Genomic DNA, 26,633 nt, shown 5'->3' with positions numbered 1-26,633 from the left:
CGGGAAGCTCCGGACGTGAGGCATGAGCGGCGCCCTCCCCCGGCCCGCGCGCGTCCTGCCGCCTCCCCGAGCGAGGGTCGCGCGGCGCCGGGCCTAGCGGCGGGCGGCGGGCGGCGGGCGGCGGCCGCCATGGAGGTGAGCGGGCCGGAGGACGACCCGTTCCTGTCGCAGCTGCACCAGGTGCAGTGCCCCGTGTGCCAGCAGATGATGGCCGCCGCGCACATCAACTCGCACCTGGACCGCTGCCTGCTGCTCAACCCCGCGGGCCACGCGGAGCCCGCGGCCGGGCCGCACCGCGCCGGGGAGCGGCCCAAGGCGCTGTCGCCGCCGGGCGCCAAGCGGCGGCGGCTGTCGGAGAGCTCGGCGCTGAAGCAGCCCGCCACCCCGACGGCGGCCGAGAGCAGCGAGGGCGAGGGCGACGACGGCGACGACGGCGGCGAGACCGAGAGCCGCGAGAGCTACGACGCGCCGCCCACGCCCAGCGGCGCCAGGCTCATCCCCGACTTCCCGGTGGCCCGCGCCGGCAGCCCCGCCCGGAAGGGCTCGGGGAAGAGGCCGGCGGCCGCGGCGGGGGCGGCGGCCGCGGCGGCGGGCAGCGCGTCCCCGCGGAGCTGGGGCGAGGCGGAGGCGCCGGACGAGGAGGACGCGGCGGGCGACGGCGACGCGGACGGGGACGCGGACGCGGACGGCGAGGACGAGCCGGGCCGCTGGGAGGCCGCCGCCGCCGACGTCGGGGCGGGCGCGGTGAGGCAGATGCTGGAGGGCAAGCCGCTGGCGGACAAGATGCGGCCCGACACGCTGCAGGACTACATCGGCCAGGGCAGGGCCGTGGGGCAGGACACGCTGCTGCGCTCGCTGCTGGAGACCACCGAGATCCCGTCGCTCATCCTCTGGGGCCCGCCGGGCTGCGGCAAGGTGAGTGCGGCCCCCCCACGGCCCCCGGGGTGCGCGCCGAGCACCACGACGTCCCCCCCCCCCCCCGGCGGGCAGGCCGGCAGGCGGGCGGGCTCGAGCTCAGAACCGAGGTGCCTGCGCGCCTGGCTCTGCAGACGCGTCCGAGCTTTGAGGGCCGGGGAAGACCCAGCTCTCCAGGGGAGGACGTGCTGGCGACTGCAGAGGAGCATCTGGCCTCCCCGGCGGGCAGGCTCGAGCTCAGAACCGAGGTGCCTGCACGCCTGGCTCTGCAGGCGCGTCCGAGCTTTGTGGGCCAGGGAGGACCCAGCCCTCCAGGGGAGGACGTGCTGGCGACTGCAGAGGAGCATCCGTGTAGCCAGTCTGGAGCTTATATGGGTGTGAGCACTCCGGGGAGGAGGAGGAGAAGGAAGGGGGGGGAGTCAAAATTTTGTTGTTTCAGTTGTTTGCTTCCCGTCCCTCGGGCTGTCAGCTTATTTTAACACTCGGGCGTTTGTTTATCCTTCAGAAGGTACATGTAGGTAACCAGGATGACAGATGGACTCTTTTTCCTTTTACAAGTCGTTTTCACCCTGCATTTTGCATGAGTCTCCTCATTTCGTGTCTGCCTTAGACAACACGTCAGTACATTTTCTTCCGGTGTTCCAGTTCCACGCAGGGCGTTAGGAATTAGCACACGGCCGGAGGAAGTTCGGTTTGGATGTTGGGGTCTGGGAAACGTGTCACTGGAGAACATTGGAGGGACACTGGTGGAGGCCAGCCAAACAGACCAGGCTAGGAGGTGTTTAGGTATGTGATTTTTTTTTTTTTTCTAGGCACAGGAAGAGAGGATGAGCATCAGTGAGTGAAAAGGCAAAACTCGGGATCCAGGTGTAAAGGGACTCTCATAGCTCCGTGGTACAGACTCCTGAGTTTAGTGTACAAGGACTGGAACGACTTGTCCTGGTTTTTCTTTTCTGACTTCATCTCTGACACCACACTTTCCTTTGCTCTTAATTCCTAGAACGCATCTTGCCCATTTTGTGCCTCCTTGTTCACACTCATACTTTCCCTTTGGCCAGCAATAAATCCCATCTATCCCAAATAATGTGATACCTGGTGGTACATTGACTTGTTATTACCCCACTTAGGAGATTGAGCAGGAGCACAATTAGTGATTGTTCGCGAAATCTTTACTTATGTAAGATCATGGGATGGCTAATCAGCTGTTGGTGAACCAGATGGCAAGGAAAAAACTCCCTAAGGAAACGAGTAGGGTGAACTAATAGAAGATGCCAGACAAGAGACGCGATGGGCCGCTCAGCATAGTGGTTGATGGTCACCAGCTTAGACGTATGTGGTGTGGGATTTGATGGAGAAGCAGCCGTAGTATCTGAATGGTACTCTACAAATTTTAGAAAGTAAAGTGCTCCTTTCCGTTCATTCAGGACCAGATTTGTCCCTCTCTGTTTTATTTATTTATTTTTGTCCGTCCCTATTTTAAACATACTTTTTGTTTATTCTCATTCTTATTATGCTTTTCTGCTAACAATAATGTCAGATATCAATAACGGTATATGCACATTTATGGAGCACCTGCTAAGTGCCAGGCACCTGAGCGCTGCCTTCCTTGGATCTCGCCACTGTCTTGCAACTTGTAACGTGATCAAGGTGCTGTTGTTTAATCTACTTCCAAGGTAGACATTCAGAGGTGGCAGCATCTTACTACCTAGTAAGATAGTTGTCATTGGTCTTTCCTTCAGTTCAAAGGCTCACTCCTTTTCTAAGCTGCACTGATGAGCCTCCAGTTGTAGGATTGATTGATTCTGTGGTTCTGCACTGTTTCCATAGCTCGTCCTTCAGAAGTAATGCTTTCTTGGCTGGAAGAGGTCACAGCTGTCACTCAGGCTCTGCTAAATCAAGACAGCCGCTCTTTACGGGGATTCCAAAGATCTTAGAGTCCCCAAAAAAGGACTCAAACAGGGTTAGGTATAAAAGAGAAAAGGTCAGGATTAGCCTAAGGTTTAGCTGCTTTCCTGTTTTATTTTTAACTTTTTTTTTTTTTTTAATCTTTAAAAATGTGCTCTGGTATTTTGGATTGTGTCTGTGCTAAGCATTCTTAGAATTCAAGTTGTTTGGTAGATAGTGCTGATGCTGCGTGTGTTAGTGCCCATGGGTGCTTTTCTCTCTGTGTCTGATCAGCTTTCCAAACTGTGTCCTATTTTCTAGACCACTCTGGCTCACATCATAGCCAACAACAGCAAGAAACATAGCATACGGTTTGTGACATTGTCCGCAACAAATGCCAAGACAAATGATGTGCGAGATGTCATAAAACAAGCTCAAAATGAAAAGAGCTTTTTCAAGAGGAAAACTATCCTTTTTATTGATGAGATTCATCGGTTCAATAAATCTCAGCAGGTATATTCACTTTCTTTACCTTTAGGTCATTGTGAACATTAAGGTGAATATAAAATATGTAAAGTCACTTTGAAAAGCATAAAGCACATCGCTTCTCGGCCTTTTGGCTAAGATCAAGTGTGAAAAGCATAAAGCACTATGCAGATGTGAGGATTGTTGTCATTGATTTTCTGCATACAGAGAGGTATAAATTGTCAGCGCATCTCTCTTGAGCCTGTTTCCCCACTTTTTCCTAGGGTTTTTGGTGACAAGCAAATGTTTTCTCTATCTGATAAGTGAAATCATGAATATGGCTCAGAGCTATACAATATCTGGAAAGCAGCTTTATCATGTTTCTCATTTTTACAGATTTTGTATCTAAATATTAGGAGTCCTAGTAAGCTGTTTAAGTTGATTTTAAGATCCTTATTTTCATATTTTTAAACTTCTCCCCTGTACAGTCTTCCTTTATTTTCAAAATTAAAGAGTGTTTCTGTGACCTCAGGCTCTCAGCAGGGTGAATGTTACAAGATCTGATCATCACTAGTTTTTTAAACAGTTGTCTGAAATAAAAGTATAAGGACAGTTGATTTTAATAAAGCCAAGCCACTTTTGTATTGTTTCTAAATCAACATTAACTTTTCTTCAAGTATGCTTTTTTTCTTTAGCATATTTGTTAAAGCTTTTTAATCAGAGATATTTTACAAAACCTACTAAGTTTTTGTTTCTGATCTGAATCTCTCCTCTCTCTCTCTCTCTTTTTTTTTTTTTTTTTTTTTTTTTTTTTTTTTTTTATCTGAGTCCCTTTTTAAGTAGATTCTACAGAGTTCTGACAGGATGTTATCACTTCAAGTTTCATTAGACCACTGACTTATCTTAGCATTTCTTCCCTGTAAGAGAACATCCAGTGGTTACATATTCACCAATGCATATTTACCAAGTTTGTTAGGAAGAATAACTCTTAAGGATTGAGTACTCCAGCGAAAGATTTTAGGAATACTAATGTTTTTGTGCTTTCTTAGGCTTAAATAGCTGCTATATGTAAGTTGTCTACTAATTTAAATAGAAGCCTTAGGATAGAAGAGAATATCCTAAGTCAAAAAAAAAAAAAAATCATTTATGCTGTAACTACATTACACTTCTACTTTGAGCAAGTGGCCGGGCTCAAACATTCACATCCCAAAAGATGTGTTTTTTGGCTTAAAAAGAAAAGCATGAGTTGCACTTTCCCAACAGTGCATCCATATTCAGTGAATATAAAGCTGTGGTTTCTGAACTCAAAATTAGGAAAAGAAAGGAATGGCCAACTTACATAGGATTCTGCAGGTTGTTGACTGGAATCAATTTCTTCTGTTTTCCTCCCATGATTAGGACACTTTCCTTCCTCACGTGGAATGTGGAACAATCACTCTGATTGGGGCAACCACAGAAAACCCTTCCTTCCAGGTCAATGCTGCTCTCCTAAGCCGCTGTCGGGTTATTGTTCTTGAGAAGCTTCCCGTAGAGGCAATGGTGACTATTTTAATGCGAGCAATCAACTCACTGGGAATCCACGTCCTAGACTCCAGCCGTCCCACTGACCCTCTGAGCCACAGCAGCAACAGCAGTTCAGAGTAAGTTGACTGTGGGCAGTATCCTGGGGGCACAGACCTCTCAGAGAATCTGCTGGCACGAGGCCAGAAAAGGCTGGCTGTCAGGAGAGGACGGGGACAGAAGATACTGTTGATCTAGTAATGAAAACAAGAGTGGAGGAAAGGGCTCAATTGTACCAAATATACCAAATCTATCTCTGCAAACATTTTGTTTCTTCTTGATGGATTTTATAGCCCTTAAGTGGGGGGAGTGCATCTAATTTTTCAAGCTTTAAATTGTCTTGCCCATTATTTCAGTCTTGGGTGTTTGCTTTTGTGCTTAAGGATTTTGTTTTTTCCTAACACTTTTTTTTAAAGGCTTGAAAGACTATGGGAAGCCTTACTGATTATTTTCTTATCATGGAATAGGCTTAACCTACAAGTCTTGAGATTTATATTCAGATTCCAATTTCTTTTTTCCTGCAGTTTACTGCTCTCTTAGAAACATTAAGTATAAATTGATGTAAATGTTATAATAATTTTTAAATCTTTCTAGAATTATTTTTGCACATTCACATTCTAAAAGTCAAGCTCAATTCTGTGAAAGTAGAGAAATTTTACTTGAAAATGACACATTAAAAGCTCTCTCTTTAAAAAAAGAAAAGCTCTCTCTTTCCTTTTGGTAATCTATTTGTATCATGAGTACCATGTGAGCTCATTAACATACAGAGTATGTATGTATATATAGTATATAATCAATTAGATGACTTGGGTCAGAGGTTTTCTTTATATTCGAATATATTCTTCAGATGTCGTTTATTCATGTGTCAACTGAAATAACGCAGTGGAACATAAGCTGGTGTGATGAGAGACTAATGCCTGCCTCTTCATGCTATGGACCCCCACAGCTGCTGGTGCCTGCCCTGAGGCCAAGTTCTGGAGCCGCTCTTCTGTGAGGATTAAAGTACGAGACATAGTTTGAGGTTCAGGGCTTAGGTTTCAAAAGTCTCTCCCTGTGCATCTGGCCTCTTCCATTTGCCCCTGTCTCATGTAGGAGGAATTATACTGTGCCTCACAAAAGCCTTGAAACATGGCCAAGAACCCCCAGGCGCAATGAAGTCACATCATTTTAGGCTCGAGTTGTGATGGCATAGCCATCAAATTTGTGGCTTAAAAGAAATAAGGAACCTGCTGGTTTCATTAAGTGTGTTCACACTTAGGAGCCCCTTTGCGTGCTGGGCACTTGTCAGGGTCAGAAGGGCTAATACAGCTAGCCTGTCACATCCAGTAGGGTTGTGACATTTTCACTACAGAATTCCTAGAACCACGTGATGAAAATGGAAAGAGAGGGATAAATATCCCAACATATTTCTGTGTATTTTTATTTATGTGTGCTGATCAAAATATATCTACAACTATTATCCTACATTTTTATTAATCTACGGTAGTTTTGTTGATTTCAGTCGCGTCATGATTTCTTGGAATTGTTACGCAGTTACCCCGAGGTTTTCTCTCCCCAGTCACTGCCATGCCATAATTAGGTGAAATGAGGAGGACTGTAGAATAATCATGGAGCTCATCTTAAAAAGGATTTCTGCATTTTAACAGGATCCCCAAATCATTTGCATGCACATTAAAATCGGAGAGGATCAAGTGAAAGAATTAAGATTTCTCTTACTACAGATACTTGGGAGCCTGATTTAAAAGTGAACCAATGATTCTTAATCTCCTAAAATTGCACTTCAGTCAGAGAAAACCGTGTCCAATGGATTATATACTTTTTCCACTATTGCTCATTTGGAATTGAGCAGTTATTATTTTTATTCATTCGTTTCCTACCACTCCCCTTCCTAGGAGGGCTAAGAGGATAAAAACTTATCCTTCTTTTTCATATTCCCAGCACACTGCCTAGTGTATATGTGCTTAGTAAATGATTTGTGAGTGAGTAAATTCTAACTTTCAATAGGAGAGAAATAGTTTGATTTTATTTTTGGATAGTCCAGAATAAGGGATGATTGCCCCATTGCCCAGGTATCAAGAACCTTTTTCTTTAGTACTGTTGCCTAAGCAAACAGTGGAATTAAAGACTATTAAGCTTAATTAATTGGTCTACTTGTTAGCAATTCTGGCAAGAAAGTGAAGTTGGGAGATGTCATAGGCCACAGAAGTAACTCTTACAGTATAAGTGATTTTCTAACAGAAGCACCTGACCACCCCAGTTGCCATGGAGAATAAAAAATGGATTTTGTTTTCTATCGGTTTTAGATAAAATTGTACTTTCACATCTTTTGATTGGCTTCAAATGTATAGATACCCTCTTGTGGACATAACTTAGATTCGGTTATATTAATATAGTTAGAAGGAAAGACTTTTAACCCCAAATAATTACTTTTTCTGGGAAGGCATGAGTGCATTTGTAGCCTTGTGTCTTGTTACCCTAGTTTACAGAGAAATCTAGACTACTTATGGCTGTGTATGAGAGGAGCTGAGCAGGTACTGGTCTGGAAACTAACTAGTCGAGCTGAGGCTTAACACCATTGTTGGTTTTTCTTGAGGAATTGTGAGTTCTCATCTAGTATGCATTTGTATGTGACAGATTCCCGTTAGAGTCAGATAAAAGTAATCTTTTTAAATTTTTCCTTTAAATTTATTCAGCATGAATTGAAGGCCCCCTATATGCTAGGCATTAGCTGAGTGTTGAAAAGCACATTCCTGTGCCTTTAGAGAGCTTGGTGTGTGATAAGGAGATAGATGGGTAAATGGGCTTCCAGGGATGTGCTGTGATTGAGTTATGACCAAGGAGCAGTAGGGGATAGAAAAGAGGCATCTAGAGTATATGAATTCTGATGGCTGAGTTGAATTTTGAAAGATAAGCAGAATTTAACTAGATGAAATGGAAAGCTCATTTTGGCTAGTTAATATAGCATGTGAAAGACAAGGTGGTAATAAATAGCATGATCCATTCATTCATTATAGCAGAGTGGAAGAATGGGTCTGAGTAAGTGATGGTCAGCGGAGCCAGGGAGGGAGGCAGAGCCAGATTATGAAAGATCTGTGTGTGTTCTAAGATAAGGTGAGTGATGTGGAGAGCTATGGGAAACCAGAGAAAGATTTTGAGCAACAGAATGACATATCAGCTCTACATTTTAGGAAGATGGAAACAGCATTGGAGAGGGTGGGTTGGAGGGAGTAAGTCCAATCTTCCCTACCCCTCACCAGGCAGCAGGAAGACCAGTTAGGAAGCTCTGACTGTGGTGCTGAAGACCCATAACAAATGCACGTGACTTGAACAAAGGCAAGAGCTGCTCTGAGAAATTGCAAAAGTGGTAGGCCTAGGTGTGAGGAGAGAGGAAGGAGGAATGTCTAAGATGACTCTCCTACCTTGTGACTGGGCAAACAGTTGTAGTTTTGACAAGAAAGATACAAGAAGGGGCGCCTGGGTGGCTCACTGGTTGAGCATCTGCCTTTGGCCCAGGTCGTGATCCCAGGGTCCTGGGATAAGTCCTGCCTTGGGCTCCCTGCATGGAGCCTGCTTCTCCCTCTGCCTGTGTCTCTGCCTCTCTCTCTGTCTCTCATGAATAAATAAATAAAATCTTTAAAAAAGACAAAAGGATATAAGAAGAGGAACAGAAGAGGGGTGGAGTTCAGTTTGGGACTTAGTTTGTGGGGCGTCTGGATGATTCATATGAAGAGACTTTCTAGGCAGTTAGATAAAGAAGTCAGGAGAGCAATAGAAATGTCTTGAGCCAGAGATTTGGGAGCCACCAACACTTCAGAGAATGTATAGTCCATGTGTTTGAATACGAGAGCTAAAGAGAGCCATGAACTAAGGGTAGGGAGTTGAGGATTGTCAGCATTTATAGTGTAGGAGAAGAGACAAATTTCAGAAAGGTAGGAAAACCAGAAGGATGCTCCACAGGGAAGAACTTCAGGAAGGAGAGAGTACTCAACAGTATTGAACCATTTAAGAATAGATTTGCTGTATATAACAGGAAGAAAAAAAAATCAAACTAACTGGCATAAACAAGATAGAACTTTCCTTCTCATGTAAAAGTGTCCTGAAAGTAGACAAGTGGGGATCCCTGGGTGGCGCAGCGGTTTGGCACCTGCCTTTGGCCCAGGGCGCGATCCTGGAGACCCGGGATCGAATCCCACATCGGGCTCCCGGTGCATGGAGCCTGCTTCTCCCTCTGCCTGTGTCTCTGCCTCTCTCTCTCTCTGTGTGACTATCATAAATAAAATAAAAATTAAAAAAAAAAAAAAAAGTAGACAAGTGTAAAAAATGCAGTTGCTAGTCAGCCTCATGGTGTCAGGGACCTGGGCCCTTATCCTTCTGCTCTCCCACCTTTAGCACAGGGCTTCTGCCTCGGGCCCCAAGGTGGCTACTGGAGCTCTAGCCATCATACCTGCATTCCAGGCAACAGAAAGGAAGAAGGGCCAAAGAACAGCATCTTCCCCATCTGGTCACATGATACAAACAGTGAAGCATGTTATCTGTGCGCTGGGTTAATTTTGGAGACCAGGGGAAAAAAATATCCATGATCTATGTCGTCCAGTGAACCTGTGCTGCTGGAAATGAGAATGTGAACTAGTGTTTAGTCACTCTGAGAACTTGCTGCTTTGAAGGATTAAAGATTCCACATAATAGGATCCATGCGTATTCAGAAACACCCGGAAAGAATCCATTGTGTGTGGGCCAGATACCAGTGCATTTGTGTGTGGATGTGAGGAGACTGAAGAGAGGAGTCGGGGCTGCCTTGTCGCTGTCTAGCTAGGCAGTTCCGACAGTTGGTTGAAGTTAAAACAGCTCTGTCCTCCGGAAGTGAGGGTGCTGTGGCCTGACTCGGAGACTGGGAAGGGAGAGCCTGCACAAGATGGCTGCAGGCTGGCTTGGTTGGTTTTCACTAATTAATATTATTAATATTAATACTATCGCCTGCCTTTCAAAATAACCTTTTTTTTTTTTAACACTGAATGGAGAAAAGTTAGTGGAACACCAGTATAAAAGTACTGGTTGGAATGAGTTGTGGATTTTAATAATTCTCCTTAGAAATGGTTCAAAATAAGAGAAAAAAAAAGGTATATAAGCATATGTTATATAAATGATGACAAAAATAACGGCAACTGGAAAGAAATACCAGTTGGTTTCTCCTGACCTTGTATTCCTGCCGTCACAAATTATGGATATCTTTTTGAAAGTTCACATTACACTTGCTGCATATTCACAAAAAGACCTGCATTCATAGGTCATATGAGGAGGATTTTCACTCTTACCAAAAAAAAAGGCAAAAAGCAAAAGCAGCATCCAGCACTCGTTTCGCAGTGAGTCCTTTACAGAGGCAGTGCCCCCAGCAGGTGGAACGGCCCTACCCAGCTCCATATCTGGGAGCTACTCTCCGCGTCAGGCCGCTGTAGCTTTGGATTCTGTCTGTGAGCATGTATTTTATCTCAGTTCCTTTTGTGCATCTGTTAGCAACACGTGTCCTAAGATCTCAGAAAAGCCTAAGAGAGGGTCACTTTTTGGGTCTGGGAACACTAAAAAAAAAAATCTCCATTATAAATTAATGGTAATTGGCTATTTATGCCATTTTGGCTTGCAAAGGGTTTCAAGGGAACCCTGTACTCTTTCAGGTAGTGGGGACAACCTGTATCACAGAGTGGGTGGCTTACAACAATAGATCTTTATTCTCTCTCTCCCTGTTATGGAGGCTCTGAGTCTGAAATCTAGCTGTCGGCAGGCCCATTCCCTCTGAAGGCTCTAGGATAGAGTCTTTCCTTCCATCTTCACACGGCTGTCTCTGTACCTCTGTCTTCTCTTTTCCTGTCTCCTTTGAGGACATTTAGGTTTAGGCCTCATACTAAATCCAGGATGATCTCGTCTTGAAATCCTTAATATAGTTAAATTCACAAGTTCAGGGATTAGCATTTAGGCACATCTTTGGAGGCCACTGTTCATCCCACTGTTCTCTCCCAGGTGGAAGGTAATTGGGAAAGATGTATGCCTCCATGGGATTAAACAAAAAGGGGAAATCATCTGGGAAGTTTATGCAATTTTGGAAAAAGTAAGAGTTTTTTTGTTTGTTTTGTCTTTTTAGTCTGGTTATCCTGGAAGCCAGCAGAGTTGAGGGCTCTACCTTGAAGATTTGCAATTCTAGGCTAATTGGAATGAGGTGTCATTACCTCCTTTTATTAGATGAAGAAACCAAGGCACAAAAAGGTGAAGCAATGTGTCCAAGATCACCCAGCTGGACTGCAGTAGGGCTGGTATCTGAAGGCATGCTTCTAACCACAGGCATACCTCAGACATAATTTGGGTTTGGTTCTAAACCACTACAATAAAGGAAGTCAGGTGAATTTTTGGTTTTCCAGTGAATATAAAAATTATGTTTATGCTACACTGTAGTGTGTTAAGTATGCAGTAGCATTATGTTTTAAAAAACAACATGCATATCTTAATTTAAAAACATATCTGCTAAAAATTGCTAACAATCATTTGAACTTTCAGCAAATCTTAATCTTTTTGCTGGTAGAGGATCTTGATGTTGACAGCTGCTGACTGATCCAGGGTGGTGGTTGCTGAAGGTTGAGTGGCTCTGGCAATTTGTTTAAAGCAGCAGCGAAGGTTGCCACATCAATTGACTGTTGTTTTCACAAACAATTTCTCTGTAGCATGTGATGCTGTTTGATAGCATTTTACCCACAGTAGAGCTTCTTTCAAAATTGGAGTCTCACCCCCTGCCACTGCTTGATCAACTAAGTTATGTCATATTCTAAATCCTCCCTTGTCATTTCAGCAGTCTCCATGGCATCTTCGCCAGGAGTAGGTGCCAAATGAGGAAACCACTTTCTTTGCTCATCCATAAGAAGGAACTCCTCAGGGCACCTGGGTGGCTCAGTTGGTTAGGCGTCTGCCTTTGGCTCAGGTTATGATCCTGGGGTCCTGGGATCGAGTCCCACATCAGGCTCCCAATTCAGCGGGAGTCTGCTTCTCCCCCTACCCCTCGGCCTTGCTTGTGATCTGTCAATAAAGTTCTAAAAAAAAAAGGGCGGGGGGGGGGGAGGAAGGACCTCCTCATCCATTCAGGTCTTATCACAAGATTACAGCCTTCCAGTCACATCTCCAGACTTCACTTCTAATTCTAGTTCTCTTGTTATTTCCAACACATCTGCAATTACTTCCCCCATTGAAGTCTTGAACCCCTCAAAGTCATCCACAAAGATTGGAATCAGCTTCTCCAAAAGTCTTGTTCATGTTGATATTTTGACCTCTTCCCATGAATCTTGAATGATCTTAATGGTATCTGGAATGGTGAATCCTTTCCAGGAGGTTTTCAGTTGACTTTGCCCAGATCCATCAGAATCTCTAGCCTTACAAGATGTATTTCCTAAATAATAAGGCTTGAAAATTGAAATGACTCCTTGATCCATTAGCCACAGAACAGATTGTTGTGTTAGTAGGCCTGAACACAACATTCATCTCTTTGTGCATCTCCGTCAGAACTTCAGGATGAACAGATGCATTGTCAAGAAGCAGGAATATTTTGAAAGGAATCCTTTTTTCTGAGCAGGTCTCCACAGTGCGCTTAAAATACTCAGTGAGCCATGTTGTCAACAGATGCGCCATCATCCAAACTTTGTTCTTCCATGTACTAAGCACAGGCAGGATAGATTCAGCATAATTCTCAAGGGCCCTAGGATTTCATAATAATAAAAGAGCATTGGCTTCAACTTCAGGTCACCAGCTGCATTAGCCCCTAGCAGGAGAGTCTGGCTCTCCTGGCTTTGAAGGCAGGCTTTGGCTTCTCTATAGCTATGAAAGTCCTAGATGGCATCTTCTTCTAGTAGAAGCCTGTTTTGTCTGCATTGAAAATAACATTGAATATTTTCCTTTACATTTTTAACTTGGCTGTTTGGTGCAAGAGGTCTAGCTTTTGGTCTGTCTGGGCTCACACTGTGCCTTCTTCACTCAGCTTAATCATTTCGAGTTTTTAAAGTGAGAGATGTGCTACTCTTCTTTTCAGTTGAATGTTGGGAGGCCACTATAGGGTTATTAGTTGCCCTTATTTAAATATCATGTCTCAGGGACTAGAGGAACCTAAGGAGGGGGAGAGCAATGAAAACAGTTGGTTGATGAAGCAGTCAGAACAAATATTTATTAATCGGTAAAAGTTCTGTCTCATGTGGATGTGGTTTGTGGTTCCCCAAGGCAATTAGAATAGTAACATCAAAGATCACTTATCATAATTCACCATAACAAATAATAGTGAAAATTTGAAGTAGTTCAAGGACTACCAAAATGTGACCTAGAGACATGAAGTGAGCAAATGCTATTGGAAAAATGGCACCGATAGATTTACTCAGTGCAGGCTTACCCCAAACCTTCCATTTGTAATAATGTGTCTGTGAAGTGCGGTGAAAGGAAGCAAGGTAAGGGAGGTGTGCCTGTACTCCGTTTAGAAGGGGTCTAGGTACCAAGTTAAGCAAGTTACTTATTTGCACTTAGTATCAAGTTAAAATGCTACTGGTGGATATTAAAGTTCGAGTTTTCTTCTGTGTTTCTTTGTGTAAAGACAGTAGTTTTAACTTGTGAGAGATTAAGAACCAAAGATTCCCATCTGCAATTTGGCAGTAGTGCCTTTTAGCCAGATCTACATACCACATTTACCGAGAATACATTTTGAAAATATAATTGACCCCTGAACAATATGGGTTCACTTACACACAGATTTCTTATGGTACAGTACTGTAAGTGGATTATCTCTCCCTTATGATTTTCTTAATAATCTGTCTTTAGCTTATTTTGTTTTTGAGAATACAGCATGTAATACAGGAAACATACAAAAGACATGTTAACTGACTTTTGTTATTGATAAAGTTTCTGTCAACAGTAGGCTATTGGTTAGTTATGCTTTGGGAGACTCATAAGTTTTCTTTTTTTATAAAGTTTTTCTTTTTTTTTTAAGATTTTATTTATTCATTCATGAGAGACGCAGAGACACAGGCAGAGGGAGAAGCAGGCCCCATGCAGGGAGCCTGACGTGGAACTTGATCCCAGGTCCCCAGGATCATGCCCTGGGCTGAAGGCGGTGCTAAACCGCTGAGCCACCCAGGCTGCCCACTCATAAGTTTTATATGAATTTTTTTACTATGTTGGAGTCATTGTCCCTAAACCCCACATTGTTGAAGGGTCAGCTTTACATGTGCCAGGGTCTGTCCTGGAGATTATAGAATCAGTATATCTGTGATTAGATACACATGTCTGTATTTTAGGATAGTTCTTTGTAATGTCCTGCACATTCATGGTTGAGGACCACTATTAGCAGTTGTCACCCTGACCATGGAATTTCTTTTTCTGTAGTAAGAGAGAGTCACAAAGTATTGTTTCGTGATTTAGAGTTTAACTGAGCCACACCTATTTTTTTGTTCTGCCACAAAATAACAAGTACATTGTCACTTATTTTCACTCCTCCTCCAACTTAAACAGCTAAGCATCTAAAAAGAATTCTCCAAATCCTGGTATTATCCACTACAAAAACTGTGCAGAAAGATTCAGGTCCTTAGAAATAAAAAGGAAAGGAGGAAGTTGACTTTACAGCATGCTTCCCTTACACCTGCTAAGACCAAAGTATCTCTTTTCGGTTAGAGAAACAAAGGTAAGTCTTTAATTTCTACATCTGTTTAACTGGGAAGATGATCTTCTCCAGTACACTTATTTTAACCATTTTTAAAATAAGTTTATGCTTAAATTTTGAAATATCATCTCTGGACAAGGAGCACTCTTCCAAGATAATTTGTGCAATAGTTACCGTTTATCAAGGAGTTTTGCAAGTATCAGTATAAATATTCATTGTTGTTGGCATGAGTACTTATGTGCTCCCTCTTCTAAGATTTCAAGATATTTTAATACATCTTATGACTTTTCAGAAACAAGGTAGTGTAAACTGGGGTTCAGGACCTATTGGAGAATAAGGTGTAGAACCTTTTGGAAATCCTGTACCGTGTTCTTAATAGCAAATTTCCATTTGGTAATTTGCTTATGTGACCATTGTGAGTGCCGTCAGCAGTCACCTTTTATTACTTGAACAGAGTTGCTGACAGATTCATTTGTGTTTAAAAATACTCGTTTTGGACGGGGTGAAATTTGAAATGTGGATCATATCAAGGGGGAGGAAGAGTGGAGCAGTGGGAGAGCTCGTAGCTCTCATTGTGGCAGCTCTCCCACTCCCCATGACTCCAAACCTGATTAAAAAGGATAACAATAGAATGACTACAACTTTAGTTAAGAGTTTAAAAATTGAAGGAGAGATAGTATTTTTCCAACCGCATGAAATACCCATTTAAAGGCCTATTTACATTGTGCTATTTATAAATCTATGGAGCAGTCTGTAGTTGACTTCTCTCATAAGTATTACGGCCTACTCGCTGACTTTGAGGACCAATGGAATTGAGGCTGCAGAGTCAGTGCTAGGGGTATATAAGGACACCTGTCTTTTTTCTGTCCCAAAAGCACTCCATGCTGCTAAATATATACAGTGGACAAGTTCATTAGAAAGGGAATCTATACCAAAATACTAACACTGAGGTAGTACAGCAATAGGTGATTTTTGCCCCTTTATGTCTGTTTTTCAAATTTCATATAATGTTTATTTTGCTTTGCAAAATATTATTTAACTGTTAAGGGTGCAGACTATTTATAGTATGATCCAAATTTTGTTTTAAAAATTAGATGTAAGGTTGATGGTTGCATAGGTGGTTGGACCATAAAGGAAACTCACCAAGACCTAGTAGTTATTGTTATCTTTAGGTGGCACATAAAACGGGATTTTTTTTGTTGTTTTTTTAAATGTTTTCCCATGTGTTATAATTTTTTAAAAAATAAACATTTCACTCTGAGATTGTGGGGAAAATTGAAATTAGTCCATTTATTGTGCAGATACTGAATACCTGTTCTCTCCGAGGTACCAGGAATGTAAAAAAAGGAATAAAACATAATTCCTGTCCTTGAGGCCTCAGCCTTTAGTGGGGATTGAGAGATGACAGATGTGATCAACTAATGGCCCGACTCCTGGTGATGGCTCAGTCAGTTAGGATTGATTAGGGCTCCTGCTTTACTCCTTTTTCTTCCTCCAAATGATCCTGTAGGCTCTTTGTTGCTAGGAAGCCTTCCACAGAGATGGAAAGCTTTGCTTTTAGTTCTGAGGCTGAAATGAGATATTCAGGCAGTTTTGGTTTTCTCTCCCCACCTCCACCCCCCGCCCCACATACACACATGTGCACATACATGCACACATTCAGACATAATGTACTGTAACCAAGCCCCCGGAGTGCCCTTCCCTTTCAGGCACATCAGTTGCTACCACGCTCCTCTGACGTTAGTCCCTCCTAACACATTTTCTTGAGTATGTGTCTGTCATTTTCTTCATAATCATCTAGAATCTGCTAAACAGTATCTGTTTGAGAAATGCTTCCTCAGCTTTACAGACACCAGTGATGTGGGCTTGGTGTATGTTTTGAGTATCTATCTGGTCAGAAGGGAGGAAGATGGGCTTCTAAACTGTAACCATGGTTCTTGGGGCCCAGGCAGCTGTCAGGAATCTGATGAGAGACTCATTCATTATCAAGTTAAGACAAAACAGGTGCCTTATGTGTGGTGATAGATGAGAAACTGGAAGTCTTGGCTCTGGGATGAGGCTGTTTTTAAAATGTTGGAAACATCTTTTAGTGAATGAAATGCAAATTGCTCTTATTCACGATACTCACCAAAGCGAAGTAGCAGGTGGGTGTATGGTATAGAATTATGCATAGACCTTCAGAGACAAGCTGGGTCCCTCTGAGGGACTGGACCTCCACCACCCCACCTTTTCCCAACCCAGTTGGTGCCTGTGCTTTGTTTTCTAGGTAGCTGATTTGGACAGTCCTAATCAGCTTATTAATTACTAGAGACATCTTCAGATGAAGGTTGCAATGACATGGGTGAGCTGTAACTCTGAAAAACATATTTTCCTTTGCAAATGTGGTAGCTAGCAGCTAGACAAGTAAGAATTAGTAAGACCCTTTGAAATAACTAAATATGTGATATATTTTGTCTGATTAGACTAGAGATAGAAAGATTTGATGAATTAGACTTGAGAATGAATCCTAATTAGATCTTTATGAAGGTCCACACTTAGAAATATCATGGTGACTTTACCCCAGGTCTTACAGCCAAGTTCTGTCAATCTTCTTTTTAAAAAAAAAAAGCAAGATTTATTTATTTATTTATCTATCTATTTATTTATTTATTTGAGACAGAGAGAGGCAGAGACATAAGCAGAGGGAGAAGCAGGCTCCATGCAGGGAGCCCGAAGCAGGACTCGATCCCGGGTCTCCGGGACCACACCTTAGGCTAAAGGCTGCTAAACCGCTGAGCCACCCAGGGATCCCCCAGAGTCTTCTGATTGATACCCAGATGAGTGACCTCTCTGCTACTCTGGGCAGGCTTTTTGGAAGCACGCCCCAGACCGAAATCCCAGAGGCTTGCTTCTAGGTTCTGCTGTATCCAGAGTAACTGGGGACCTGGTTTGTTTGTAAAATGAGGGACTTGAGCTGCGTGATGTGATCCTGGCCCTTCCCTGTTTGGGAAGTAGTGTGAGCATACCCCTCTCATCAGGATGTGGACCGTGTTTGAAGTATGTTTTCTGTATATTATAATGAAGCCCTAGAGGTTTCTATAGTTTTTACTCTTTCGTAGGATAAAACCAGAGAAGCCGTATGTCTTTCCATGTTCTCCTTCATGCATGCTTATGCATGTGTGCTTGTACAGTAAAATAATCTCAGGACTCAAGGTCAGGAGAGTTCTCAAATCTTGATAATGCTTAGCCATGTTGACAACATGAGTTAGAGAGGGCGGGAGCCTTGAACCTAAGGTAGCTTTTTAATGACCTTGCTAAGACATAGCTGTTCTGTAAGAAGTGCTACAGAATGGGCAGTGTCAAACATGAAAATCACGGTAACCCTGTTTGTGTTGCAGGCCATCTGTGTTCATAGAGGATAAAGCAGTAGACACTCTGGCTTATCTTAGTGATGGGGACGCCCGAGCTGGGTTGAATGGACTACAGCTGGCAGTGCTGGCCAGGTTAAGCTCTAGGAAGATGTTCTGTAAGAAGAGTGGGCAAAACTACTCTCCCAGTAGAGTTCTGATCACTGAAAATGATGTGAAGGAAGGCCTCCAGCGATCTCATATTTTATATGACCGAGCAGGTAAGTAATAGAAAGTGAAAAGAGGGGAACTTTAATGAAATAAATTGTGTCCACACATTCGCATCCCAGGTTGCTTTCAGCTGAGTTCAGAACATGAGCTTGATTCTCAGTTGGATCTCCACGTTGGTAATTGAATTAAACCTCCAACTCAGAGCCTGATTTCAAAGACCTAGCTTCCTGATCTTTCTTGTGAGAGGCCACAGAGTAGCAACTATCCTGATAAGAATTGAGAGGAGCTTTCATGTTGAAAATTGCAGACTTCAAACTTCTCTTGTAAAGTAGGTAGGTATTCTTTCTGTTATTCTCTGGTGGTGCCTTTTAAAATACATTTTTGAAAGCCCCTACATTTACAGTTGACAGTAATCTTTGATCATATATAATGGTAGGAAATAAGAAGAACGCTTTTGTAATAAGTGACTTATTTTTATTAGGTTAATGAGAATTAAAGTCCTTAATTTTTAGAGTCTCAACTAAAAATGGACTTTATGTGGATCTTGATGTAATTCTTTTAGTTTGTCATAGCTTTTTTAAAGAATTTTGCTGGGTACACTTCTGTTTTTGTACAACTGCATTTACAGATAACAGATTTGAAACGATATTAGATTAGATCTCTTATTAGATCTGTTACCTAGCAATATTAAATGTCATAAGCATAGCACAGCTGTATCTTTTTATAAAAGAAGTGGGTGGTGAGGATCAGCGTATTATAGATTAGGCTGGACTCTGGGGCTTGAGTATTTGTGTGATTGTGTTTTTGTTTTGTTTTTTTAAGATTTTATTTATTTATTCATGAGAAACACAGGAGAGAGAGAGGCAGAGACACAGAGGGAGAGGCAGGCTCCATGCAGGGAGCCTGAGGTGGGACTCGATCCCGGGTCTCCAGGATCACACCCTGGACTGAAGGTGGCGCTAAATCGCTGAGCCACCCAGGCTGCCCTATTTGTGTGATTCTCTATAGAGTCATATTGCAGTAACTGGAATAATATCCACACCTTTAAAAGCTATGCCAGAAAAAAGAGCTGATCATTGAAGAGGCCAGAGCATCACATAGGTGGTACCTTGACTGCAGTATTCCCAGATGCTTTTCGATGATGGAGAATACTTCTTACTGGTTAGAGAAGGCGGGTGCAGGAGCTTAAGAATAACTTTGGGTTCCAGGCACTGCTTCCTCTTAAGTTGAACAGGACACTGTGTGACTTTGAAGAAGTGACAGAGGTTCTTCAGCCTTAGTGTGCCTCAGCTGATAGTGGGCGGAGGTGTGGGCATGGTCCTAATAAACCTAATGGACACGTTAGTAAGGACTCATCCAAGGCATCTAATAGTCCTGTCTCCTCTCTGGTATGAGCGTGCCTCTTGGCAGGACCTCTGCTAGCACAGCCCAGAGATCCCAGGTGGCCAGATCTCTGTTCTCCTGAATGTCATATGAAGGCTTGAAAAGTCTGAAAATTAAAGCATTCTGGCCATAGAGCTTTGCTTTTTTTTTTTTTTTTTTTTTGGCAAATACAAGAATAGAGGATATGAACAAAATGTAAAATTTTAAGAGGTAAAAATATCCCACCTGCTACATTCTCCATGGTTTTGAGGGGTTCCAGCAAGGGATCTCTCCCCCTTGTATATGTCCTAAAGGAGACTCTTCATTTTGACTGGATGGACTGGAACTGTTCTTTCACACTTTAGCAGACTGTCATAAAATCAGACAGCTGCCATTTAACATAAAATTAACTAACACTGAATATTTGAGTATATATACTGTCGTGTTTTTTTTTTTTTTAATTCTCAAAATTACGTTAGGAGGTAGTAGTTAATATTATCCCCATTTTACAGGTAACAAAGCTTGCCTTACTTCACAAAGCAAGTGGTAAAACTCATTCTCAACTCCAAGTGGAAGACAGGTTCCTAGGACTTTGTCTTTCGGAAGGACACAGTCCTAGGAACCTCCACGCCAGCCGCTCCCTCAGGTCACCGGTTTCCCTCTAGAGCACACTCACACACTCACGTGAATATACTAACACCCATACACACACAGTAGATGCCAGACATGTCTAGTCCTAGGGTTTCTACTTTCGAGGCTCCCATTCCATCCAGGGGAGCCATGCACAGTGGGGATTACTTTCTCTGTAGCTCTGCGCTGCCCCAGGAAGAGCTGGGGACAGTGGCGGCTGCCTGGGGTCAGGCCCTGAGAACCCACGCATTCTGCAAGTCTCAGACTTAATGTGTCCTTGCGTTCCACTCCCGCCACTACCCCACTGTAGTAGAACAGCACAACAGTGGATCCATAGACACTCATAAATACAGTTCAGATCCTAGAGAATTGTTCTCTTCCAAGCTGGGTTCCATAAATAGGGATGAAAGAAGCATTGCCCTGGAATCCTGCTAGCTTATACTCCTGGGCCTTTTTATAACTCTGGTGAGACAAAAATCCCCAGCCCTAAGATTTTAAGTATTTCTTTTAATGCCATCTAATGTATAGTTACCCACTTGTGGGAACCAGTAACTAGCTCACATATTTCTATATCAGAGTGAAGAAATTTCCAAATTGAGAACAGATTCTTTGCCTTGCATTGAGGTCAGGGTTCTACATAAATAATATGAAATTTTTGGTTAAAAAACGATACATGATAAAAGCAAAAATGGAAGCTAGCATACAGTAGTATCTGACACTTAGATGTTCCTGTAGTGCTTACTCCATACCAGGCAGACGTTACTTAAGACTCACAGTCCTAGGAGCCAGGGAGTCCGTAATCCACTGTTCACAGACAAGCAGCCCGAGCCATAGAGAGGATCAGTAACTTGCCCATGGTTATCTGGCTGGTGAGTTTGGCTCACACCCAGGCTGCCTGGCCGTAGAGCCCGTGCTCATCACGTACTTCCCTCTCAGCACTGACCTGCCGTAAAGGTATGAGGCAGTAGTAACCTTTGTGTCAGGGAGGTTCGTTGCCTCCTCCTTTATGTTTCATGGAAAGTAAAGCAGAGGTGGCTGCTTTCATCTCCCACGAGTATGTGAGGTGGCCAGGCCTGTGAATGGGGGGGTGACAGGCCCCCATTGTGGATGTCACCCAGAACCCTTTCCCAGCCGGTCTCCATGACATTACGACGTAGGTAGGAAGCCTGGGGATAGATGACCATTCCATTTGTCCCCAGAAATCTGGTGGCTGGACTGAAAACCACTGATGCGCTGTCTTCCTGAACAGGAGGTGCTCAGGCCCCTGCAGTTGGCCTCCCGGCTCTTTCCTCCCTGCAGGCCAGCAGCTTGTCCCATGCTGTCTTCAGAGGAGGGCCAGGGATTGTCATACTGGCATGGTCAGCTGCTGGGACTCGTTCCTGGGGCCCGAATGCCGTGCAGAGCAGGCCATGATCTCTGTCCACATTGGTGCTTCCCTGGAGGGACTAATGCGAAAAAGAGGAACTCCCCTGCTTTCCTTCATGACAAGGCTGTCCTCTCCTTGAACTTAGGGAAGGGGTGATGGTCAGAAGATCATGAAATTTGTCTCTTTTTTTTTTTTTTTTATTTCTCTTCTTAAATATGTATTTTAAAGCACATTTCACTGCTTTGTTTGCATGTGAGTCCTGGGTGAAAAGGGGAGGAGATCCAGGTGCTGAGGGAGGGGCTACAGTGCTTTCAAGGGGAGAGCTGTTAGTCCACACCTCGGCCTTTCTGGGATCCTGCCACACTGGCGTCCCCACACCAGATTTAAGTAACTGCAGCCTTCAGATCCCAGAAAGGCAGCTGGAAAGGACACAGAGGAACATATGGGGCCGTCCATAACAGATGTCCCTGTCATGGACCCTCCATCCTGGCTCCAGCTGGGCCCAGTTTGCCTCAAAATGGCAGTGGGGACACATGGCGGACGTGGAACATCAGAGCAGTCGCCTCCACCTCCTGGTTGTGGCAATCCACTGAGGCCCAAGAGAACACCAGCCTCCCCTGGTTTCTGTTCGTGTTCAGCACGGGCAGCACAGATGCTCCAGCAGCCTCCTGCTTAAGGGGGAGCAGGTTACTAGACAGGAAGCTGCACGGGTCACCAGTGACCTGACGCCCTCCCACCGAGCACCTTGGGGACAGCAGCCAAACCTCCCTCTCCCCCAGACTGTCCTAGGTCCCGTACTCAGGCTTGGATGACCCTCCCATGAGCCCTGTGAATTCCGTCTTCTGGCCTGTAATTGAGCGTGTGCTTTCTGTGGGATCTAGGAGAAGAGCATTACAACTGCATCTCTGCGCTTCATAAGTCGATGCGGGGCTCAGACCAGAGCGCCTCCCTCTACTGGCTTGCGCGCATGCTTGAAGGCGGCGAGGACCCGCTGTACGTGGCACGGAGGCTGGTGAGGTTTGCCAGTGAGGACATAGGTGAGTGTTCTGGGCAGGACCCGGGCCCGTGTGTGCACAGAGGATGGGGTTGTGCGCTGTAGGGGCAGGAATACTGCTGCTGCTGCTGCTTTGGGGCCTGGGACTTTCTTGGGACCATGTGGACAGGTGAGGAGAAGAAGACGAGTATGAACTCACTGGTTTATTTCTTGGCTTGTGTGTGTGGTTGAGTGTCAGTGTTCTGAAGTCATCATTACCTGTTTCCTCTCCGGGAGTGATTTTCCTAACATGAGTGTTGAAATAAATATTTTAAAAGCTTTGCAGTCGTGTGTTCAGGTTTTCATTGGACAGGCTCCTGAAATAGTCTTGGAAGATTCTGGACACTCTGTAAAGAAGAACATTAGGAAGACTTTTCTTTGGTGTTAGTAAATGTTTTGTCTCCCGCGTGTCTGTCCTGTGACTGCATGGCCTCTGCTCCTCGTGCTTGTGGTGCACACTCCCGTGTTCTTCCTACTAGATGTCGTTTTATCCACGAGGAAACCATTCTTGACACCAGTCAGTAAACATTTCTTGAATAAGCTCATGAGATTAGAGCAGTCTGTCCATTTTGCCAAAGGGACTTTTTTTGTTCCGCGAGGGTCACCGCGGTGGTGGTCTGTGGCCGCAGCAGCTCGTGGGCAGGTGTGGGTGGGAGTGTGCAGTATGATCTAAACTTCCTTTGTCTCCATGTGCGACAGGTCTGGCCGACCCTTCTGCATTAACACAGGCGGTTGCTGCCTACCAAGGCTGTCACTTCATAGGCATGCCCGAATGTGAGGTAATCAGCTCGGCTCTTGGCGAAACGGTTCCTTTCCCTTGTGCCGTGTCCCTGGGTGGACCGGAGCATGTGTCCTGCCTTCACCTTTAATGTTCAGGCCCCGGAGAAGCCGCTTGGCTCTTCAACTCCCATTTTGGAAGCTCAGACTCGAGAGAGAAGGGAGGGACCTTAAGTATCCACAGGGTCATGTTTTGGAACTTTTCAGTAGTCGTGGTTTCAGAGGAAGTGCTCAGGCTTTCCTGGGGCCAGAAGCATTGAAAGAGCTCAACAGGAAGTTTCTGTAAGTTCACCCACAAATGGAGCAGCTTCATATTAACTCTTAAATGTTAGGGTTGTAAGAAAAGACTCATGTAATAAAAATGCTTCTGTTTGACAGAAAAAAGTAGACCATTGGTTTGGTTCAACCTGTCGCCTCCTATTGGAATTTCTTCTTTGTATCCCAAGTGGTTATCTAGACTGTAGGCATAAAAGCCTGTGGGAATCTTTTCAGAATTACCTAGAGGTGTCCCAGAATATTCTGCAGAACAAACTTTCTGGCACCTTCATAACGTTTCCTTTGTGTCCTAGGTGCTTCTGGCCCAGTGCGTAGTCTATTTTGCCAGAGCCCCAAAGTCCATTGAGGTGTACAGCGCTTACAACAACGTCAAAGCCTGCCTGCGAAACCACCAGGGCCCTCTGCCCCCCGTGCCGCTGCACCTGAGGAACGCGCCCACCAGGCTGATGAAGGATCTGGGCTACGGCAAGGGCTACAAGTACAACCCCATGTACAGCGAGCCTGTGGATCAGGAGTACCTGCCGGAGGAGCTGCGGGGAGTCGATTTCTTCAAGCAGAGGCGATGCTGACTCGCAGGCTTTGACCGCAGAAGGGTGTGTCTGTTTTTAAGGAGAGCAAGAGTAACTGGATTGTGAAGTTGGTTGCCCGGTTGAAGTTAAACCGACATTCTGTGCCAGAAGTGTCAGAGTTCCGTAGAGGGAGGCACACGTACTTCAACTAAATGTGTAACATTGAAATTGTGTTCACTTGCACTCTGTGCAATGGTTATGCTTATGAAAATATCTGGCAGCTTTGTGCAATGAATTAATGTTATAAGGAATTATCTATTTTGTCATAGTATTTAAGTCATAATGTCATTCAGAATTCAGTTCTGTAGGATTCTTTTTTCTTTAAGAGATGTATATTCAGGGTAGTTTGAATTGGTAAAAAAATGTAATTGTGATTTAATACTGCATAGTGTTTTGGGTATTTTTTTTATATGCAAAGGTCTTATGAGCCAATAAAACTATTTCAAAGTACTCTCAATTGGTTCACGTCTTTCCCACCCGGGAGCCTAGCCGCCAACATCTGTCCCCGTCACATGATGGTAGCTCAGTACCGGGAAAGAAAACTGCCCACAGGTGAGAAGGTTGGAAAGCTTAGTGAGAAGTCCGTATCTTCGGGACAATCCATATTAATTTTTAAAGGAAAACAAGTTTAAATGGCTTATAGAAGGATCCAGTAGTCTGGTCGTTCCCGCAGCCTCTTCTTGCAGCTCGGTGTTTCTAAATGACACACTGCTGTTTGATTTTTGTGATTCCTAAACTTAAATCGCACACACACACACAGCGTCATTTCCTCTGCGCCTACTGCTAATTGTTTTCCAACTACCTGATGGTCGTTCATGAGTTGGGTCCGTTCCCCACCCCACGCCCACCCCGTCTGGTGTGATCCCTCCAGGACAACGCCGCGTCCTTGTATCTGGAATGCTGCACAGCTGGTGCCCTGGGACGCCCCCTGCCTTCACACCAGCCCTGCCTTCCCGGTTTACTCCATCGTTTCTGCACAACACGTCCTTTGCTGGTTTTACCAGGCCGCAGAGACCGTGAGGTATCACTAGACAGCTTTGCTGTGCGAACTCCCCTCCTCGATCCCGACATCCCCCTGGCACTGCCTCACGTGTTCGGTCGCGGGGCCCAGTGCTTTCCTTTATCTGCTGAGGCGATCCACATGCCCTCGGAGCTTCTGGAACAAGGATGCATGGAAGACAAAAAAAATTTTAGATCTTAAAAGGATCTGAAAATGCTTTTCTTCAACTTTCAGATTTCTCTGGTAGTTAGGGAATAAATTCTGGGTTGGAGATTGTCAGTTGTCTTCCTCTTTCCCATGTTGCTATTAAGAAATTCTGATTTGTGACTTCTGCAAGTTGATAGAATCCTCTGTTCCTAGTGTTAGAAAGGTTCACAGTGATTTAACCGGGTGCTCGGCGGACCCTTTCAGTCCAGAAACCCGGGTCTCTTGGTTCTGGGAAAGTTTCTTTATTCGTTCAGTAAGTCTGGGGTACTAGCCTCATGCTAAGCACTCATATTGGGAACACATCAGTGAAGAAAAAAGCGTACTGTGCTCATGAAAAACTAATATGTTCATGAAGGGTGCCGTGGGGAAAATAGGGAACCGCTAGAAAGGGCGGGGGACGCCCCGATTGTTTTTGGAGTGGCCAACGTAGACCTTATCAAAAGGGAACACCTGAGTCAAGAATTAGGAGGGATCATGCCCTTCAAATACGTGGAGGTGGTTCCGGGCAGAGGGAACAGCAGGTGCCGAGGGCCTGAGGAAGGCAGGTTGGGGCTGGCTCGGTGCCAGGAAGGAGGCGAGTGGAACGGAGGGAAGGAAGGAGGCGAGGCTGAGGACAGGTGATGGGGGTCCTGGGAAATCGTTTCCTCAAGGATCTAGCAAAGGGGGCGCGGTGGCACAGAAACGTCCTAGGGCGGCCCTTGCTGCGTTGTTGGGGGGCGGGGAGGGGGCCAGCTGGCTCTGCACAGGGTTTCGCTGTGACTACGAGCGCAGCCAGGAAACACCCGCTGAAACTCGCTCGGTCTCAGGGTGGGGCCGCCCCTGCGTGCTCTGGAGAGCCGCGCTGCCCCCAGGAGTCGCCCCCCCAACTGGAGACCCACCTCCTCCCCCCGCAAACAGGGTTTTGAAAGGACTTGGATTACAAGAGCGGCCCGTGATGCAAAACTGGCACAGGAAGGAGGCGGCCGAACAAGCGTGCACACGTACGGAAAAGAATAATAAAAATCAGCCCTAACATCCTCCGTGACGATCACTGCTCACGGCCCGCTATATGCCCTTCGGGTATTTTTCCAATGCACGTGTGTGTGTGCGCGCGCGCCAGCGTGCACACAGCATGGGCTCCACCGCCCGCCGGTTCTCACCTCCCCACCCGACTTCTCACGGCTCACCTGTGACCCCAGGCAGCCTGCAGGGCACCCCGGAGCCACCCCGGCTGGGGCACCCTGTGGGCCTCGGGCTGCCTCTGGGCTGGTCACCTGGACCCTGCCCCTGGCACCCCCACCCTGTGAGCCCCCGGGAGGGAGGCCGGGCACAGCCGTGCCATCCCGCGCAATCGGGCCCTCGCACCTGCTGCTTCAAGCCTGT

At 45.1% G+C, this 26,633-nt stretch overlaps 1 protein-coding gene across 1 annotated transcript; it reads left to right on the top strand.

Moving 5' to 3' along the window:
• Nucleotides 1–12: 12 nt before the first annotated feature.
• WRNIP1 (WRN helicase interacting protein 1) lies at nt 13–24,514 on the top strand. Its single transcript, XM_055322496.1, has 7 exons — nt 13–915; nt 3,121–3,312; nt 4,663–4,904; nt 17,872–18,101; nt 22,291–22,446; nt 23,142–23,221; nt 23,789–24,514. The coding sequence occupies exons 1-7, from the start codon at nt 130–132 to the stop codon at nt 24,062–24,064; spliced, it is 1,962 nt and encodes a 653-aa protein (XP_055178471.1). The 5' UTR covers nt 13–129; the 3' UTR covers nt 24,065–24,514.
• Nucleotides 24,515–26,633: the final 2,119 nt, after the last annotated feature.

This window comes from Nyctereutes procyonoides, unplaced genomic scaffold (genome assembly GCF_905146905.1).
Source record: "Nyctereutes procyonoides isolate TBG_1078 unplaced genomic scaffold, NYPRO_anot_genome, whole genome shotgun sequence".
Taxonomy (NCBI): domain Eukaryota; kingdom Metazoa; phylum Chordata; class Mammalia; order Carnivora; family Canidae; genus Nyctereutes; species Nyctereutes procyonoides.
Note: the sequence above shows the minus strand (reverse complement) of the source record. Positions and strands in the feature narration are given on the sequence as shown.

What these genes read in the sequence shown, in the direction of transcription:
- WRNIP1 (XM_055322496.1), top strand. Translation starts at nt 130, where the DNA reads ATGGAGGTGAGCGGGCCGGAGGACGACCCGTTCCTGTCGCAGCTGCAC. An exon ending in TATTTTATATGACCGAGCAG is followed by an intron (nt 18,102 to 22,290) that starts GTAAGTAATAGA and finishes TGTGGGATCTAG; the next exon opens with GAGAAGAGCATTACAACTGC. An exon ending in GTTTGCCAGTGAGGACATAG is followed by an intron (nt 22,447 to 23,141) that starts GTGAGTGTTCTG and finishes CATGTGCGACAG; the next exon opens with GTCTGGCCGACCCTTCTGCA.